Below are 19,934 nucleotides of genomic sequence, written 5' to 3' on the forward strand. Positions count from 1 at the left end.
CGTTGACGATATCGACAATTAAAAAGCAGGTTCGGCTGCATATCAAATCAAACACTCCCAAAACCGCAGCGGCAGAAAACAACCCTGCGAAGCGCACAATAACACCAAAACCCCGTAACCACTGACACATTTACATTAGTATTATTTACAGCCGATCGTATCGTTTTCACTCCATTTCACTCTCCTCACTGCTGTTAGATGGTGACAGGGTGAACAATATTGGAGTGGAATACTATTTGATTTTGCCATCATTTTGAAAGCTTAACACATCTTCGTGTGACTGGTGGCTCCTGCTGCATGCAGCAGGCGGCCTGTGAAACCAAGTGGGGGAAGGTTGCCACAACTTCTTTATAACGTCTTAACATTTTTTGTACTTATTTTATTGCAAACTTTGTCAGCGCTCCCGAAAACATAAACAACAACAAACATGTTTTTTCATCTAATTGAATTGAACGCAGGCTGTAAAGTGACAGTATGCCGAGTTGTCAGTGAGGCACAAAGATTGTGTACAGTGGTTCTCAAATGGGGGTACGTGTACCCCTGGGGGTACTTGAAGGTATGCCAAGGGGTACGTGAGATTTTTAAATAATATTCTAAAAATAGCAACAATTAAAAAAAATCCTTTATAAATGTATTCTTTGAATGATACTTCAACAAAATATTAATGTAACTTCATAAACTGTGAAAATAAAAGCAACAATGCAATATTAAGTGTTGACAGCTATATTTTTTTGTGGACATATTCCATAAATATTGATGTTAAAGATTAATTTTTTAATGAAAAAATGTTTAGAATTAAGTTAATGAATCCAGATGGATCTCTATTACAATCCCCAAAGAGGGCACTTTAAGTTGATGATTACTTCTATGTGTAGAAATCTGTATTTATAATTGAATCACTTGTTTATTTTTCCAAAAGTTTTAAGTTATTTTTATATCTTTTTTTCCAAATAGTTCAAGAAAGACCACTACAAATACAATATTTTGCACTGTTAGAAACTGATGACATAGTGCTGTATTTTACTTATTTATCTCTTTTTTTTCAACCCAAAATGCTTTGCTCTGATTAGGGGGTACTTTAATTAAAAAAATGTTCACAGGGGGTACATCAATGAAAAAAGGTTGAGAACGCTGAGAAGCGGAGGAAGCCTGGGGCGCCATCTGTTAGAGGGGGTGCTAAATTGCAGAATGTACAAACTTGTAATTAGAGATGTCCGATAATATCCGATATTATCGGCCGATAAATGCTTTAAAATTTAATATCGAAAATGACCAGTATCAGTTTCAAAAAGTAAAATTGATGACTTTTTAAAACGCCACTGTACGGAGCGGTACATATCCGGTAAAACACGGATGTAGACAGAAGTACAGAGAAGTTGCTTCTCCCAGTCAGCAGCCCCTCCCCTCTCCCCTCTACCACACAACACAAGAGTTGACGACTGCAGCATGAGAGGTTTACTGGCGACGCTTGATGACCTCATCTAGCATAACAACAACAAGAGTGTGTTGTTGCCGGTGCTGTAGCCTGGCTAAGAAGCGAGCTCGCTTGGTGACTAACAAACGACACCATGTCTATGGTTTGGGATTATTTTAAAGTGCGTGTGACGGATAAAAAACTGGCAATTTGCAATGACTGCAAAAAGTTGGTTATGTGAGGAGGAACCAAGACGTCTTCTTTTAATAAAATTTGATCTACCACCTCTTCAAGAATCATAAGGAGATACACGATGCATATAATCAAAAGTGGTACCACACAGCTGTCGCTTAAAGACAAAGAATAAACAAAAGTACAATAAAAAACACCCCAGGGCGAAAGCCCAAGTTGTGTTCAGGGACAACGCACGCAGTATGGCAAAAGCTACAGTGGAGTTTGGTGTGGCTAGTCTACCCTGCATGGCGCACACTTTGCAGCTTGCAGTGAACCGAGGTGCCCGGTCTCAACGCAGCATTTCATAAGCTCTGAGTGACTGCTAGGCCACTTCCAGCACTCACCAATAGCTTGCAGCACATTTTTGTTACTCATACAAATACGTTAGAGGAGGGCAAATTGAGCCCAGTTGATAATTTCTTGTTATACATTATACCAGGCAGTCTTGCACTAAAGGAAGACTATGTTATTGTTTACTATATTACTCTAGTATACTCTGGACTGAAGCTGTGTGCCTTCATTGTTTTGGTAGCTGTTGTTTTGAGGCATGTATAAAAAAAATAAAAAAAATAATGCACTTAGTGAAAGTTAAAGTATAGTATTTCCCATAATTGTCGTGGGTATCAGGATTATCTCAAGGAGAGCATGTCCCAAATTCCAAACTGCTGTTTTGAGGCATGTTTAAAAAAATAATGCACTTTGTGACTTGAATAATAAATATGGCAGTGCCTTGTTGGCACTTTTTTCCATAACTTGAGTTGAAGTTGTTCTCTTATTTTGGAAAACCTTGTTACATTGTTTAATGCATCTAGCGGGGCATCACAACAAAATTAGGTATAATAATGTGTTAATTCCACGACTGTATGTATATATATATATATATATATATATATATATATATATCGGTATCGGTTGATATCGGAATCGATAGTTAAGAGTTGGACAATATCAGGATATCAGGTATCGGCAAAAAAGCCATTATTGGACATCTCTTCTTGTAATAGATCCATAAATAAAAAGGGATGTGTAATTCAGTTAATGTATGGTTTATTACATTCCACCATAAAATAGACAAACAGCTCTAATACATTTCTATATTACTTAAAAGAAAACTGGTTTTGTTAAACAAAATGCTGCCCAAACATTTAATAAGATCAAATACAAAGAAGGCAACAAGTGACGTATTCAACACTTCTCTTATCTAATGTAAATATGTACAGCAGATATGGGCACAATATGATTTGCCTAAGTGGCTGGACAGGACAGATACAAATAAATGAATTGATTTTTTTGGATTTTTTTTTTTTAATCGATTAAGAATCGCTACAAATAAGAATTGTGTTTCAATATAAAATCAACTTTTTTTTTACACTGCTAGTAATTATAGTAAGATCAGCTATTGGCTCATTTGGCTGCAATGTCTGCAATTATAAGAATAATGGATGTTATTTGCGATGATCTAGATGCTATCAGAAAATATTTACAATCACATGGAAAAGCTGCAATAGAGGAGGTGGTGGCACTGTGTTCAGCTGAGCCTTGCCATGAAAAAAATGTAAAATGTTTCATTTTTAGAATCTGACTGCAGGACCATTTCTTCCAGTTTTTCTAACTGATATATATAAAGATCTATATCTATATATAGATAGATATATATCTATATAGATATATATAGATAGCTATAATATATAGATATCTATAGCGATATATATATATCAATATATATATATATATATATATACAGATATCTATAATATACAGATATCTATAATATATAGATATCTATATTATATAGATATCTATATATATCAATATATATATCTAGATATATATACAAACCCCGTTTCCATATGAGTTGGGAAACTGTGTTGGATTTAAATATAAACGGAATGCGATGAGGTGGCGACTTGTCCAGGGTGTACCCTGCCTTCCGCCCGATTGTAGCTGAGATAGGCGCCAGTGCCCCCCGCGACCCCGAAAGGGAATAAGCGGTAGGAAATGGATGGATGGATGGAATACAATGATTTGCAAATCCTTTTCAACCCATATTCAATTGAATGCTCTACAAAGACAAGATATTTGATGTTCAAACTCATAAACTTTATTTTTTTTTTTGCAAATAATAATTAACTTAGAATTTCATGGCTGCAACACGTGCCAAAGTAGTTGGGAAAGGGCATGTTCACCACTGTGTTACATCACCTTTTCTTTTAACAACACTCAATAAACATTTGGGAACTGAAGAAACTAATTGTTGAAGCTTTGAAAGTGGAATTATTTCCCATTCTTGTTTTATGTAGAGCTTCAGTCGTTCAACAGTCCAGGGTCTCCGCTGTCGTATTGTACGCTTCATAATGCGCCAAACATTTTGGATGGGAGACAGGTCTGGACTGCAGGCGGGCCAGGAAAGTACCCACACTCGTTTTTTACCAAGCCACGCTATTGTATCACGTCTGAAAGTGGCTTGGCATTGTCTTGCTGATATAAGCAGGAGCGTCCATGAAAAAGACGGCGCTTAGATGGCAGCATATGTTGTTCCAAAACCTGGATGTACCTTTCAGCTTTAATGGTGCCTTCTCAGATGTGTAAGTTACCCATGCTTTGGGCACTAATGCACACCCATACCATCACAGATGCTGGCTTTTGAATAGTCTTAATAGTTTGCTTCCCCTTTGGTCTGGATGACACGATGTGGAGTATTTCCAAAACAATTTGAAATGTGGACTCGTCAGACTACTGAACACTTTTCCACTTTGAATCAGTCCATCTTAGATGATCTCGGGCCCAGAGAACCCGGCGTTTCTGGATGTTGTTGATAAATGGCTTTCGCTTAGCATAGTAGAGCTTTAACTTGCACTTACAAATGTAGTGATGAACTGTATTTAGTGACAGTGGTTTGTTGAAGTGTTCCTGAGCCCATGGGGTGATGTCCTTTAGAGATTGATGTCGTTTTTTTATAAAGTGCCATCTGAGGGATCGAAGGTCCCGGTCATTCAATGTTGGTTTCCGCCCATGCCGCTTATGTGGAGTGATTTCTCCAGATTCTCTGAACCTTTTGATGATATTATGGACCGTAGATGTTGAAATCCCTAAATTTCTTGCAATTGCACTTTGAGAAACGTTGTTCTTAAACTGTTTGACTGTTTGCTCATGCAGTTGTGGACAAAGGGGTGTACCTCGCCCCATCCTTTCTTGTTAAAGACTGAGCATTTTTTGGGAAGCTGTTTTTATATCCAATCATGGCACCCACCTGTTCCCAATTAGCCGGCACACCTGGGATGTTCCAAATAAGTGTTTGATAAGCATTCCTCAACTTTATCAGTATTTATTGCCACCTTTTCCAACTTTTTGTCACTAAAGTAAATGATTATTTGCAAACAAAACATGTTTATCAGTTTGAACTTTAAATATGTTGTCTTTGTAGCATATTCAACTGAATATGGGTTGAAAATGATTTGCAAATCATTGTATTCTGTTTATATTTACATCTAACACAATTTCCAAACTCATATGGAAACGGGGTTTGTAGATAACATGCGGCAAGTTGAATTGCTTAGAGTCCAATATGTCTTTTCTTATTACCATTTAGCATCCACATCAAATAGCACAAGATGATAACTGCATAGATTATATACTGTACAGTATTTTGTCTTGATACTCGGTCACTGCACGCACGGACGCACGCAGAGAGAAAAAGAAAGAGACATGTGAAGCTAAATGCAGTCCTTGAGGACCAACTTTGCACGGCCAATTGATTGCTTTATCGCCCTTGCCAGTCCCAGTTCATTAGTGCACCTCCATGCTGCTTCTGTGTCCTCATGTCTTGCCTCTTTCCCAGCGGTTGGAGTAGGAATGTAATGTTGATGCAGAGCTTGTGTTATTTATAGAGGTTAATGTGCCATGAAGGACAAACATGCAGGTTTAAAAATCCAATAGCGCAGCAGGTAATTTGGCATTCTAACAAGCTGGGGGTGGGGGGTGGGGGTAAGGAAGGTCTGATTACCTGCACCAAGGAGGTTTCGCGTGTCCACATGTTTATGCAGGATTATGGTAATACTAGGAGATAGAATTTTACAGAACCTGTTGGCGGGTCAGAGCACGGATGTAGCTTTCCAATGTTGAATTAAAGAATAGTAGCGTTGCAGAGGAGCAGCTGAGTTTGTTTTGTAGTGGTATGGGTGCGACCCCAAAAGGGAGAAGCGGTAAAAAATGGATGGATGAATGTACACATTTATTTACTTTTTTATACAGTAACATTAGCACTTTGTCAAAATATGTTTTTATATATTTATTAGAGATGTGAATCTTTGGACACCTAACAATTTCATCCGATTCCAGGTATGACGCTTCCGTTCAAAAAGTTCTATTTTGGTTTCATCTGACCACATGACATTCTCCCAATCCTCTGCCGTATCATCCATGTATCCATTTTGGTATAAACTCAACTCGTCGTGTTTGGAGTAAGAAGAATACTGAGTTGCATCCCAAGAACCCCACACCTACTGTGAAGCATGGGGGTGGAAACATCATGCTTTGGGGCTGTTTTCCTGCTAAAGGGACTGGACGATTGATCCATGTTAAGGAAAGAATGGATGGGGCAATGTATCGTGAGATTTTGAGCCAAAACCTCCTTCCATCAGTGAGAGCTTTGAATGGTTGACCGAATACTTATTTTTCACCATAATTTACAAATAAATTCTTTAAAATTCCTACACTGTGAATTCCTGGATTTTTTGTCACATTCTGTCTCTCACAGTTGAAGTGTACCTATGATGAAAATTACAGACCTTTGTCATCATTTTAAGTGGGAGAACTTGCACAATCGGTGGCTGACTAAATACTTTTTTGCCCCACTGTATACTGTATATATTCATGAATACACAATATTGTAAAAAGTCAACTTTTTCCTATATGACTTTATATTATTCTGTTAAGAATGTGTTAATTAAAAAAATACACACATACATATATACATACATACATACATACAAATATATATATATATATATATATATATATATATGTATAAATATATCTATAAACACATATATATATATATACATATGTATAAATATATATATACACACATATGTTTTTCTGTATATATACTTACATTATATATTTTTATGTAAATATACATGTATATATGTATACAAACACACACACACACACACACACACACACACACACACACACACACTTTTTCCTTGCAATACTAAAACTATTATTATTACTATTATTAAAAATAGGAGTGTTTTTTTCATGCAATATTAAGACTTTTCAAAAGTTCATGTTCACTGTTGCAATATTTCAAAAGAAATATACAGTTATTTCCATGAAAAATTAATTGGACAAAGTTCCTACCACTTTTGTTATGAATTCAAGGCACTTGAAAATTATGTTAATGACCTGGCCTGTGTTGTTGTTTGCATATAATAAAAGGTGAGCTCTGCATTGTTGTCATAGTTACATCCTCTCCAAGTGCATATTGTTTTTGTTTCTAGAAGGACTTGGGCAGTTTGTTGTTCTCTTTCACATAAAAGCTGATACCGGCCTTCCGCCTCGCCGGGATGCCAGGAAAGCACTATTCACAGAGTAGCCGTGGAAAAAAACGAAGTCCTTCGCTTTCATTTGCAAGAGCATTTCAGGGGAGTAAAACTGCTGAGCACAAAGACAGCTAATGGCAGTAATTGTACTGCTTTGCAAAAAAAAAAATAATAATAATAACCCCACCCCCCAAAAAAACCTGAGCTGCATGGGCCATGCAAAATGGAACAGGTGTTTTTTTATGAGGGGACAGAAGAAGGATGCACAGCAGTGTGGTCTTAATGAGCGAGAGCCAGAAGAACAAAAGGCAGCAGGTTTTTATAACAGCCTGAAGGCAATGGCTGCTATATAAATGTCCTAAAAGAACAGTAATAAAGACAGCAAAAGACCCGACTGAGAAACTAGTGCTGATCATCGGGGTATTTAGAAAGACCACCAGGGTCAGTCTGTTAGAATCATTTAAAGGCATACACTCAAATTTTATTTTGACACGAGTCAAAGAAATGCTAACTGCAGATCAGTTAATAGAGGTCACAGAAATTGGACTCTAAAAAAGGGGTTAAAAGAATAGGCTTTGACTTATTTTGACTTAAGACTAAAACATGCACAGAAATACGAGATGAGAAGATGAGTGTTGTGCACGTTAAATCTACATCAAGAGTCTCAAATCGCTTACCTGGGGCCCGATGGAGGAAGAGAAGGACGTTAAACAACTATGTTAACCCTAAACATGCAGACAAGCTCTTAGATCTACTATCAGATAGTGACGACACAACGTCACACTCTCCTGACACTGATGATGAAGACTCTAAAGATGAAAAGACATGTCACGCTGACAAGATACGTTTGACATGTTCTCATTGTGACAAAACTTTTAAATATTCTAGTGATCTTAAAGCAGTGGTCCCCAACCTTTTTGTAGCTTCGGACCGGTCAACGCTTGATAATTTGTCCCGCGGCCCAGCGGGAGGGGGGATTCTTTTTTTTTTTCTTTTTTGTCATGAAAAACTGAGGTTTTTTGGGTTGGTGCACTAACTGTAAGTGTATCTTGTGTTTTTTATGTTGACTTAATAAAAAAAATAATAATAATAATAATCAAGCCGCGGCCCGGTGGTTGGGGACCACTGTCTTAAAGTACACATGAGAATACACACTGGAGTAACTTAAGCAACTTTTTACAACAAGGTTCTGAAAAAACATGCTGGGAAGCAGCATTACTTTGACTACTTAAGAGCGCTTTCAGTTTTCCAAGCATGAATTTGTTGTTTATTATTCCCCACAGTAGTAGTAGTTGGCCAAATGTGTTTTTATGCTGTTATTTTTGTTTTCGTTATTGTAGTTAGCGTTCTATGCACATTATATAATTAGCTATTAGCCGCCAAGGACGCAAAGTAAATGGGGTCGCCAAATACGGTCCTGTGAGTTTGCCAATGACAATATTAGGCGTTTTTCCACCAGAAGTTCAGGAAGTTTAAGTTAAGAGATGTTGGCGCACTTTTAGGTCATCATTTTTTGATTTAAGTGTAAATATGATAAATACACAAATGGGGTGTCAATGACTTCTTCTGTAAAAAAGTAAATACTTCATGTGATTATCCCTTCGTTCCACTCATCTTTTATTTCAAATTTATTTTCAAACTATATTTAGAAGAGTGTCTACTTCTCGTATCAAAATGAAGTTTGTAAACATTTTTTTAAATAAATAACATTAAATTGCGAACTAGTTTAAGACTCAGTAAAAACACTGCAAGATAGTTCCAATGGTTAGCGTTTTTCGGCGAACAGATACCTCACAAAAGTTCCTGCAAGTTGAACGTTCCATTTGTTCTTCGTTCTCTCCATTGTCAAGTATGTTAAAATAAAAAGACACAAGAAATAAGAAATCAAGTTGTCGCGCATTTTGTAATGGCGGTCGTTGTGTTCGAAAACAATGTTTTTTGGAACAGCCCAACTATGTTCAACCAATCAGCATTCGAAAGCACAGGCTCCTGCCCTTAAGGGTTATTGGGGAACATCCAAAAGTTCCACCTCGCTACTAGGAACCAAAAATAGTTCCTATAGAACTAAATCTACCCGGGTAGTTTAAGGTGGAAACACGGGGGGTGTACTTGATTTACCCCGGTAAATGGGAAGGTTCCTGCAGTGTAAACAAGTCTATTGTAGCAATCTGTGGACAACTTGAAGAAACAGAATAGCATCATACCCTCTGACGGCGTGGAGCAAGCGCATTGAGGGGAAAGCGGTGCGTACGTCCACGGTGTGCTGCCGGATGAGGCGCAGGGCCCACTCCACGCGCTCCTCTCCCCCCTTGGCCATGAAGGCCGGGATCCACAGCACGCTGCCGCTAAGGCTCTGAAGTCGCCGCAGGAAGCGCTGCCTCCACTCGTCGTCCACGAGGTCCTGGAAGGCCCGCTGCACCACTGAAGGGTTCATGGTCACCAAGTTGGTCCTACGACCTACGTCGTCTGAGTATTCCTCCACTGGTGCCAGGTTGCACCTATAAACAAGGAGATAGATGACACTGGTAGTGTAGTGGTTCACGCACCTAACTTTGGTAGATTCTGCCTTTGGACATAAGTCAGATGGGATAGGTTCCAGCACCATGGTCCTCCTATAGCCCACTAACACAATACCTTGACACTCATTTGTGATACAACGCAATTTTTCCAACGTTGCGGCTCATTTTTTCAAGTCTTTCTGGATCTTTGCATTATACAAGATGGTTGTTACCATTAATAACTAGCGGTATGGACGACAACCTTGACTATAACACTTTTTTGTGCTGTGTGTCTGTGCCTGTGCATGAGCAAGCATAGTGTTAAGTTTAGACTTGGTGGATTATTTTGGAACTTTTCAGTTTATATCCAATAAGGAAAGCGGCAGTTATCATTAATAACTGGCAGGAGGACCGATCATATTGATTCTTTGGGATTTCTATTCACCGTGCTTGTGCAGGAGTGAGCAAACTGTGGGTTTCGATTTTACTAATTATTTCATGATTTCGAGTTATATCCAATAAGGAAAGCGGCAGTTATCATTAACAAGTGGCAGTATGATCACATGGATTCTGTCTATCCTGGGCGGTTGTGCTTGTTCATGAGTGAGCCTATATCGTGGACTCTGACATTGTGGAATACTTAGTCTTTGAGATTATTTATATTCAAGAAAATGCTCGATATTGTGATTAACCTGTTTTAACGATCTCATCAAGGACTACACTAGAATGTAACAATAAACAGTAATATGATGAACTGTTACTAGGTTAGTGTTACCGTTTTAAATACTTTGATTTACTGGAGATGCAAGCTACCACTCGCTAGCTTAAATGCTAACATGAAAGCAAAAGGCATTAACCTCTTTCCCCATTAAAAACAACATTCATTAGTGAGCTACTACGACATTCAATTGTGCACACCAAACATCCAGGCTATGTCTCAGAGCGTTCAATGCATACTCCAAGGAATATGACAACAGGAAGTGAATTTGCGTGACGTCACAAAAACAGGACGTGACGCACACAGCACATCTTTATGAACTTGAAATCTTTTACAAACTAAAACTGAAAAAAATACTCATATCCAAACACTAAAATGAAAGTAATATGGCTCTTAAAGGCGCTGTTTGCAACATTTACGCGGATATCTTGGGGGCGGCAACTTTTCAATATATCTTACACAGTACATCCTGCCGTCTTACAGCTTCTCGTACGTTATGACGTAATTAAGTAAGTACGTAGCAAATCCCCGCACATTAGCTTTACATGTTTTTTTTTAGCTGATAATAGAAATTTAGATAGCTAGCTTTAGCTGTCATTGAATGTATCTTCTATCATAACAACAACATGACAGCAAATTGTTTGTGACTTTTCTTGGACTGCTCCCTGGGCGTACCTGTTGACAAGACCGGGTGAGTGACCATTTTATCCGGATCGGTAAAATGCTTTATCGCATAAACCTTGTAATTGTGAAAAATACAGTGGGGCAAAAAAGTATTTAGTCAGCCACCGATTGTGCAAGTTCTCCCACTTAAAATGATCACAGAGGTCTGTAATTTTCATCATAGGTACACTTCAACTGTGAGAGACAGAATGTGAAAAAAAAATCCAGGAATTCACATTGTAGGAATTTTAAATAATTTATTTGTAAATAAGGTGGAAAATAAGTATTTGGTCAACCATTCAAAGCTCTCACTGATGGAAGGAGGTTTTGGCTCAAAATCTCACAATGCATGGCCCCATTCATTCTTTCCTTAACACGGATCAATCGTCCTGTCCCCTTAGCAGAACAACAGCCCCAAAGCATTATGTTTCCATCCCCATGCTTCACAGTAGGTATGGTGTTCTTGGGATGCAACTCAGTATTCTTATTCCTCCAAACACGACAAGTTGAGTTTATACCAAAAAATTATATTTTGGTTTCATCTGACCACATGACATTCTCCCAATCCTCTGCTGTATCATCCATGTATCCATTTTGGTATAAACTCAACTCGTCGTGTTTGGAGGAAGAAGAATACTGAGTTGCATCCCAAGAACACCATACCTACTGTGAAGCATTGAGGTGGAAACATCATGCTTTGGGGCTGTTTTTCTGCTAAGGGGACAGGACGATTGATCCGTGTTAAGGAAAGAATGAATGGGGCCATGTATCGTAAGATTTTGAGCCAAAACCTCCTTCCATCAGTAAGAGCTTTGAATAGTTGACCAAATACCTATTTTCCACCATAATTTACAAATAAATTCTTTAAAATTCCTAAGAAGGGGATTCCTAGAATTTTTTTCATATTCTGTCTCTCACAGTTGAAGACTACCTATGATGAAAATTACAGACCGCTGTCATTTTAAGTAGGAGAACTTGCACAATCGGTGGCTGACTAAATACTTTTTTGCCCCACTGTATAGACAATGGTCAAACAAATCTTTTGTGTTCAACCACATTGTTAAATTTTTTGTTTTGGAAAATGTAACTATGAGGAAGTTGCAAACAGCACCTTTAAGTATGCTGTGTGGTTATTTAACTATTGTACTTAATTTAAAAAATTAAACTTGGTTATGAGTGTGTATAGGAGTGCTTTTCGAGCGCATTTGACAATATTGCAATAACATTTGACAATATTGATGTAACATTTGACAATATTGCAATAACATCGGTGATATTTTTGATGAAAATAACCGTGATAGGAAATTTCCATACCGTTTAATTCCTCGACTACACACAGTCTCTTCTATGTCTTTAATTTCATACAACAAGGACCCCAAACACTGTCAGGCAACATTATCACGCCGTCCAACATATGAATAGAAGAGTACGGAGTACATTATTCGGCTTATTAAAAAAATCTGCCTTCCCTTTGTTTGCCCTCAGTCAACCGTTATGGTCAATCCCGAACCGTCATTATCATGCCGAACGAGTTGACAGCGCCGTGACCTCTGCTCATTGGCATTCAAAGGAAGACAAGAGAAAAGATAGCATGGATTGATCAATGGAGAAAGAAAAGAAAACTGAATAAAAAGGCTGCGGCCTTTTTACAGCAAGCAATCAATCAGCTGGTTGGGAAGTAGTGACACGGACATCTTTATACCAGATGTTTCATTTGCTGTTAGTTTGAGTCCAGATGCTCACTGAATACCAACCAGGACAATTCATTTTGCATGTGCCGCCACAAACAGATTTATAGTTCTTCCATTGACAGGTATAAATAATGATGAATAGGCTCAAGCTGCCATTCCTGTGCTTATCGCCAAAGCTTAATCAGAGGTTGCTGACAGTTTCACACACAAAAACTCAAGGAAATGAGAACAGGACCCCTGAGAGTCCTGGGATTGTCTTTGTATATGTGTTGCGTATGGGGAAAATGTGCTTTTGATTACTTTAATTTTCAAACGTATTACTCCTACCAGCAACTTTAGAGCCCTTTTCACCTAAATCAGCAACAACTCTGAAGAGCCATTAAGTATCATCATTTCAATGCCGTGCTGAGGAACGGGAAATAAACCCAAAATTAATTTGCTATTCCTTTACAATTAACAAACGTGTTGTTTCACGAAGTAGAAAATTCGAAATTCCGATTTAGTGCTTTTATGCGATATGTCACACGTGTCAAACTCAAGGCCCGGTGGCCACTTCTGGCCTGCCACTCTTACAGTGGGGCAAAAAGTATTTAGTCAGCCACCGATTGTGCAAGTTCTCCGACTTCTTCTTCCTCCAAACACGACAAGTTGAGTTTATACCAAAAAGTTCTATTTTGGTTTCATCTGACCACATGACATTCTCCCAATCCTCTGCTGTATCATCCATGTATCCATTTTGGTATAAACTCAACTCGTTGTGTTTGGAGGAAGAACAATACTGAGTTGCATCCCATGAACACCATACCTACTGTGAAGCATGGGGGTGGAAAGATCATGCTTTGGGGCTGTTTTTCTGCTAAGGGGACAGGGCGATTGATCCGTGTTAAGGAAAGAATGAATGGGGCCATGTATCGTGAGATTTTGAGCCAAAACCTCCTTCCATCAGTGAGAGCTTTGAATGGTTGACCAAATACTTATTTCCCACCCTAATTTACAAATAAATTCTTTAAAATTCCTACAATGTAAATTCCTAGATTTTTTTTCACATTCTGTCTCTCACAGTTGAAATGTACCTATGATGAAAATTACAGACCTCTGTCATCATTTTAAGTAGGAGAACTTGCACAATCGGTGGCTGACTAAACACTTTTTTGCCCTGGAAATGTATGTCAATAGGAGGCAAACATTTCAACAGATGAAAATAATTGCATCATATGCAACTGCAGTTCTTAAAAGAGACCTATTATGCAGTACCAACTTTTCTGACATATTGGTACTTGGTTTTGTGTATTTTGGATCTGCATTAAGTCCTTGAAATGTGGAATCAAAGCATGAAGATATTGTGGAGATATTTATAAAACAAACTTGCCTACGTTTATACTTCGTCCAAACAAAGAGTTTGGAATTTGCCCAAATTGTGACGTTTTTCCCATTGGAGACGTCAGCGGAATGTCCATATATGGTAGAGATGTCCCCATTGTAGTCCGCACATGCATTCTCCACTGTTCCAAATTTTTAATACAAAGCAGCGTATACCGTACATTTCGGACCATTAGGCGCACTAAAAGTCCTTTCTTTTTCTCAAAAATCGACAATGTGCCTTATAACCGTGTGTGCCTAATGTACACATTCAGTCTGGTTGTGCTTACCGACCTCTAAGCAATGGTATGAGGTGTAATGATAAGTGTGACCAGTTAAAGGCAGTCACACAAAAGATTTGTGTGGACTGCAGGTTGAAGCATGTTTAATAAATGACGTTAGCAAGTACCCGTGAGAAAGCAAAACCAAAATGTTGATGCTTCAATGAGAATATAGAACATTACTCACAGCGTTAAAAATCTGTCAAAAGGTTTTAGTATGACTTTGGTAAGCTATGAAGCCGCACAGCTTGAAAGAACGCGATACATTACGGCTGAACTTATTAGTATTATGGTCTGTGTGTATAAGAACACCAAAATGGCACCTTTTAGAAAACATTATCTGGCGCTTTGCAATATTATGCAAAACCAACTTTTCTTAGCTACTGATTTATGCTAATGTGTATTTGAGATCTGCATAACGGTAAGTCCTGAAAATGTGTGCACGTCAGCCATTGTAGCCTGCGCCTTAGTCAATGACCTTCTCTTTCTATCTTCTTGTTGTGGGGCGTTCAACCTCCGCTGTTGCCATTTGTAATATGAAGTAGCAAACAGTTTTACCTTATTTCTGTCACTGGACTCGCTATGGAAGCAATAAAAACTACCGGAAGAACAAAGATGATGGGGAGAAGACACCATAAAAGTGGAGCCATGAAAATAAGACCGCACAGAAAAAGCTTACAGACTGTAAATCATGTATGTAAAACATAAGCTATGCAAAATGGTATCCAAAGAATCACCATGGCATGTTATGTAAACCACAAAAAAGTGTTTTAAATGTGGAAAAAAATCATATTTTTGACCCCTCTAACTCAATACTATTTGATTGCAAATAGCAATTCTTAGCATTTTTTGTCATTAAAATCATTTTTTAAATAAACAGCTGAACTTTAATACTTGCTCATCACCTTGGCTTCTAAATGCAATACGTTGGATAGCATACAATATGATAATAATCCAGAGAAGGTCAATTGTGTAATAGTATCATGAGGGAATAGTACTGTACATTTATATGGTCTTGATGTTAATGGCGGCTTCTTGAGGTCATACTTAACTGCAATGTGGACCACAATGAAAATGAGTTTAAATGTGTCTGGGGCCACCAGCTATTTACGTGCATATCTAAGTGACTGTGTTTACATCCTACTGGACACTTGAAATCAAAATTATAATAGAAAATACAAATATTCAATGCAATATTTTAGGATGGACCTATTATGCAAAACCATTTTTTTCTTACCTATTGGTACCTGTTTTTGTTTATTTGGGCTCTGCATAAGTTTGACAATTTGAAACTAAACCATGGAGGCATGGTGGAGATATTTATAAAAAAATCTTGCCTTTCTTCATGCTTCCTTTAAAAGAGCAGTTTGGAATTTGCTCGTCCTGTGACGTTTTTCACACTAATGACGTCACTGCATTATCCATCTATGGTAAAGAATTACCCAAAGGGCTTTACAGCTGTAGTCAATAAGATCCTTCCTTTTCACCATCTTGTTGTGGGGCAGACTGGCTCGTACATGCACATGCGTTCTACGCTGTTGCCATTTTTTACACAAAGTAGCGTATGGTTCAAATATATCTGTCAGTAGACTCGCTATGGAAGCGCTAAAAACTACAACAAAAATGGTGGGGAGAAGACGCTGTCAAAGTGGAGGCCACAAAGCTCAAAACAAAGCTTGAAAATGTTCTTTAAAACAATCTACGCAACATAGTGACCAAAGAACCACAAGGAAGTGTAGAAAAAAAAAAATGAATGGGACCTCTTTAAAGGTGTCTTACATATTTTTTTTCAGAATTTTGCCTAAAGTTCACAATCATTATGAGAGACGAGAACACAAGTTGTTTTTTTTGTTTTGGATTTTAAAGATTATAAAAAACGCTTGAAAGATGCGGCTGGTGGGAGTCACCGTTGTAGCGTTCAAAGCCCTCAAAAACAACTACAAAACCCTCCATCAACATTTTATATACACACTGCAAGTATATATACAGTAACAGACACCTTCATAACAATATGTACAATATTTTGATCATTCTAATCACTGATTTCTTCAGCGCATTTATTTCTGTTTCCATAGCAGCGCACATCCTATTTTTGGCAACAAATGTGTGTTCCTACTTCTGGGAAGAAACGCAAGTGTGTTAAGACTTGTGGCAGACTTGGTAAAAGAAGAAGGCTGGGGTGGATCTACTACAGAAGACTACTATTTTTGGAAAAATGATGATTCACAACCTTATCTACAGATACGGAGGATGAACTACTGCTTATAGAAGCGAACACAAAAGAAGAGTGAGGTGACAGTGACTTGATGCTATAAATGGGGAACTTGGAGCCCTGCTAATTTGACATAAATGGAGTGCTTCTTAAAGAAAAGCGCTTTACTTGGGTTTATGACGTGAAAACTACAGGACAAGACATGAAATACAATGCTTTAGACATAGTCCAGTCACAGGCAAATAAAGTGCTAAACAAAATGGCTACCTCGTGGCCGCCTGCCACTTCCGGGGTTCTTGGGCACCAAATATATTCAGTCTTGTGCATACTAAATGACCGTACAATAATTAAACCAACGTACTTTACAGATATACAGAATAATTTGACACAATATGACAAAATACCTTGTGTAGCTGGCTAAATGTTCTTACTCTTTTGGGTGGCTCGCTCAGGTTGTTTTGCATATCGGCGCGAATGCAGGTCTCGCAGCCTCTTGTACTAAACCAAAACCTCGCGAGAATAGCGGTGTAACAAAAGGAAATAAATAGCCCTTTTATAACAAAACAAAATTTGTGTTATTTATAAAAAAATGTAACATAAATTCAGAACCATAATAATTTTCAACAATAAATATTAACCCTTAAAACAAAAATATTAAGTAAGTTTCAACGACACTTAGTGCTCACCCAAATAAACCTGAAAAAAAGGCACTGGCCCTATGGACCAAACGCACAACTGTCCATCGAGCAAGCCACTTTACTGTAATATTAATCATGATATCCGTGTTATTATAACTACAGTACACACGCTGTCGAGCTAGCTGTGAACAAACAAAACATGAAATGTGGGCTAATACTTTACAGATACATTGATATGTTTGTTCATGTTTTTCAGTCAGTACAAATTGGTGTACTATTGCATTCTGTTGTGCATTACTAACTAAAACGTGTTTTGTCTTGACGAAGAAGCCATCTTATATCTTTCTGTAGCTAGCTTTTAAGGCTAATAGCGAAGCATGCCGATGTGTTAGTAAGCTAGATAAAGAGTTTCTCAGTGTTCACTCTTACAATAACAATATTACTACACCTTGGATATTATACAGGTTGAGCAACATAAATTAAGTATTGGTGACGGTTTTTGAATGCATTTCTAAAGTGATTTAGAGGTAGAAATTATTTCCCTCATTAGCTGCTTTGCGAGCCACCAAGAACAAGCCAATTTTTACATGTTAGAATGCAAAAAAACCTCAAAACCTTTTGTCTGCTTGTCTCCCATAAGGATTGTGAACGATAGGCAAAATTCCCCAAAAAAAGTGCTGTTCCCTTTAAGGCTAAAATATGCAATCGCAGAGGTTGTGTGACAGACGCCATCCTCCTCTTTAGAAGCCGAAGGCAGGCCTTACCATGCACATCCAAAAAAATCTAGCTTCGCGGCAGCGGTGATGCGGACTGCAGAGCTGTGATTTATCAGCTTATTTAGTACATTATTTCCAGGTTCAGCATCAGGGGTCGCACATTCCACATTCGCAAACTTCAGTATAGATATTAAAAGTGACAATTGCTTGGAAATGATTAGTTTCAGCTCTGATAACTATGCACTGTTTACAACTACAACACAAAAGAAGCTAATAGCTATTTTGTAAGATTTGTGGTTGCCCACTCTGGAAAACACTGCCCTCTGGTGTTTTAGATGAGCTCACAGAAGAGCTACGTACAAACATATCAACACGCTGTCAAAAGGTAAATGATAAATGATAAATGGGTTGTACTTGTATAGCGCTTTTCTACCTTCAAGGTACTCAAAGCGCTTTGACACTACTTCCACATTTACCCATTCACACACACATTCACAAACTGATGGAGGGAGCTGCCATGCAAGGCGCCAACCAGCACCCATCAGGAGCAAGGGTGAAGTGTTTTGCTCAGGACACTACGGACGTGACGAGGTTGGTACTAGGTGGGATTTGAACCAGGGCCCCTCGGGTTGCGCACGGCCACTCTCCCACTGCGCCACGCCGTCACAAGCTTATTATTGGTATAGATATTTGGTGATCTATCGTTTTGTGGGTGTCTTTTAGTTCACTACGTGTGGGTTATTTTGGTGGTCGCACGTATTTGTATATACCTTATTTGGATAACATCAGGCTCAAATCGACATGACAAATCTTTGTTTTGACACTGCAGTCGCATCGGTTAATGTCTTTTCTTCTCTTGAAGCGACCGTGACTGATGCCAATTGGGCAACGCGCAAGCAAATAAATCGTAATTGTAAGTCGATTTACCTGATGACAAAATCATGAGAGTCGATCTGCGGGCCACAGCTGCTGTTGAGCAGGATGCCCGAGTTTCCTACGATGGCGCACAGCCGGTGGTGCTGGTTTTTCATTGGCGACACCGTTGGCAAAAGACGGTAGAGATTCTCTGAGATGTTTGTGGTGCTGTGGCGGTCAAACACATAGTGGACGACATCGCCAGGTTTCAGAGAGCCCTTAAGGATCGAGATGTCTCGCTCTGCGTCGAGGAATCGTAGAATGTTCTTCCTGTTCAAAGACAAACGATGCTTGTAAAAAAAACAGGACTGAAGGAGACAAGCAGACTGAAGTGGCATAGATTACCTGATGAGGTTAGAGAGGGTCTTGTTGAAGATCCAGATGGATGAGGGGAGCTTGGCACTGTTGTAGCTCTGATGCGCAGGATTTATTATACTAAGTCTTGGCAGTGAAGTGCTTTCAATGCGTACCGTTGTTTTTCTAAATGTGAACAAAAGAGTGATTGCAAAACACAGCATACTATTAAAAGGGATCATTGAGTTGGAGACTAATCCTAGTCTGGTGTAGTGTTTTAGTAGTTTACTATAAAAATACATGTTTCTATAAAACTAAGTGGGTGTAATTAGAAAATTTGTACAATTGCCCTATATCCTCATATGGTGGCCTCTATTCAAAGTCAAGCCCCAGAAAAAAAAACACTACGTCCCAAATACTTTCAATTTTTATGTATTGTGCCATTTATTAAAAAAAAAACAAGAGTACATTCATTTGACACTTCCTTTTCCCCCACATTTTCAACGTGGCAAAGATTAACTTTACAATGGCTTCCAAAAGCTACAGTTAGTATGGGTTAGTTTTTGCCTCATCCCTCACTTAAAGCGTGAGTGACGATTGTGCGAAGAATGCACTACCGACCTGTTAAGTCAGAAAGAGAAAGAGATGATACAGTATCATATGCAGACAGATGCGGTGGTTGTTGAGCAAACTGCAAATATTCCAGCATAGTCCCACTCCTTCATACTTCTGTCACATGCAGAATTCTCACAGGA

The 19,934-nt window shown here is 38.4% G+C and overlaps 1 protein-coding gene across 4 annotated transcripts in view; it reads right to left on the reverse strand.

Annotated features, from left to right (window-relative positions):
* The window catches only part of st8sia2 (ST8 alpha-N-acetyl-neuraminide alpha-2,8-sialyltransferase 2), a 42,600-nt gene that overhangs the window by 7,263 nt on the left and 15,403 nt on the right, over nt 1-19,934 (reverse strand). For all 4 annotated transcript variants that reach the window (XM_061894791.1, XM_061894790.1, XM_061894792.1 and 1 more), the window contains 3 exons: nt 19,231-19,365; nt 18,898-19,155; nt 9,399-9,692 (listed from right to left, as the gene is read on the reverse strand). In XM_061894791.1, the coding sequence (XP_061750775.1) occupies nt 9,399-9,692; nt 18,898-19,155; nt 19,231-19,365 (687 nt within the window). The remainder of the gene's footprint in view (nt 1-9,398; nt 9,693-18,897; nt 19,156-19,230; nt 19,366-19,934) is intronic.

The sequence above is a fragment of the Nerophis ophidion genome, linkage group LG03 (genome assembly GCF_033978795.1).
Source record: "Nerophis ophidion isolate RoL-2023_Sa linkage group LG03, RoL_Noph_v1.0, whole genome shotgun sequence".
In the NCBI taxonomy this organism is placed as follows: Eukaryota; Metazoa; Chordata; class Actinopteri; order Syngnathiformes; family Syngnathidae; genus Nerophis; species Nerophis ophidion.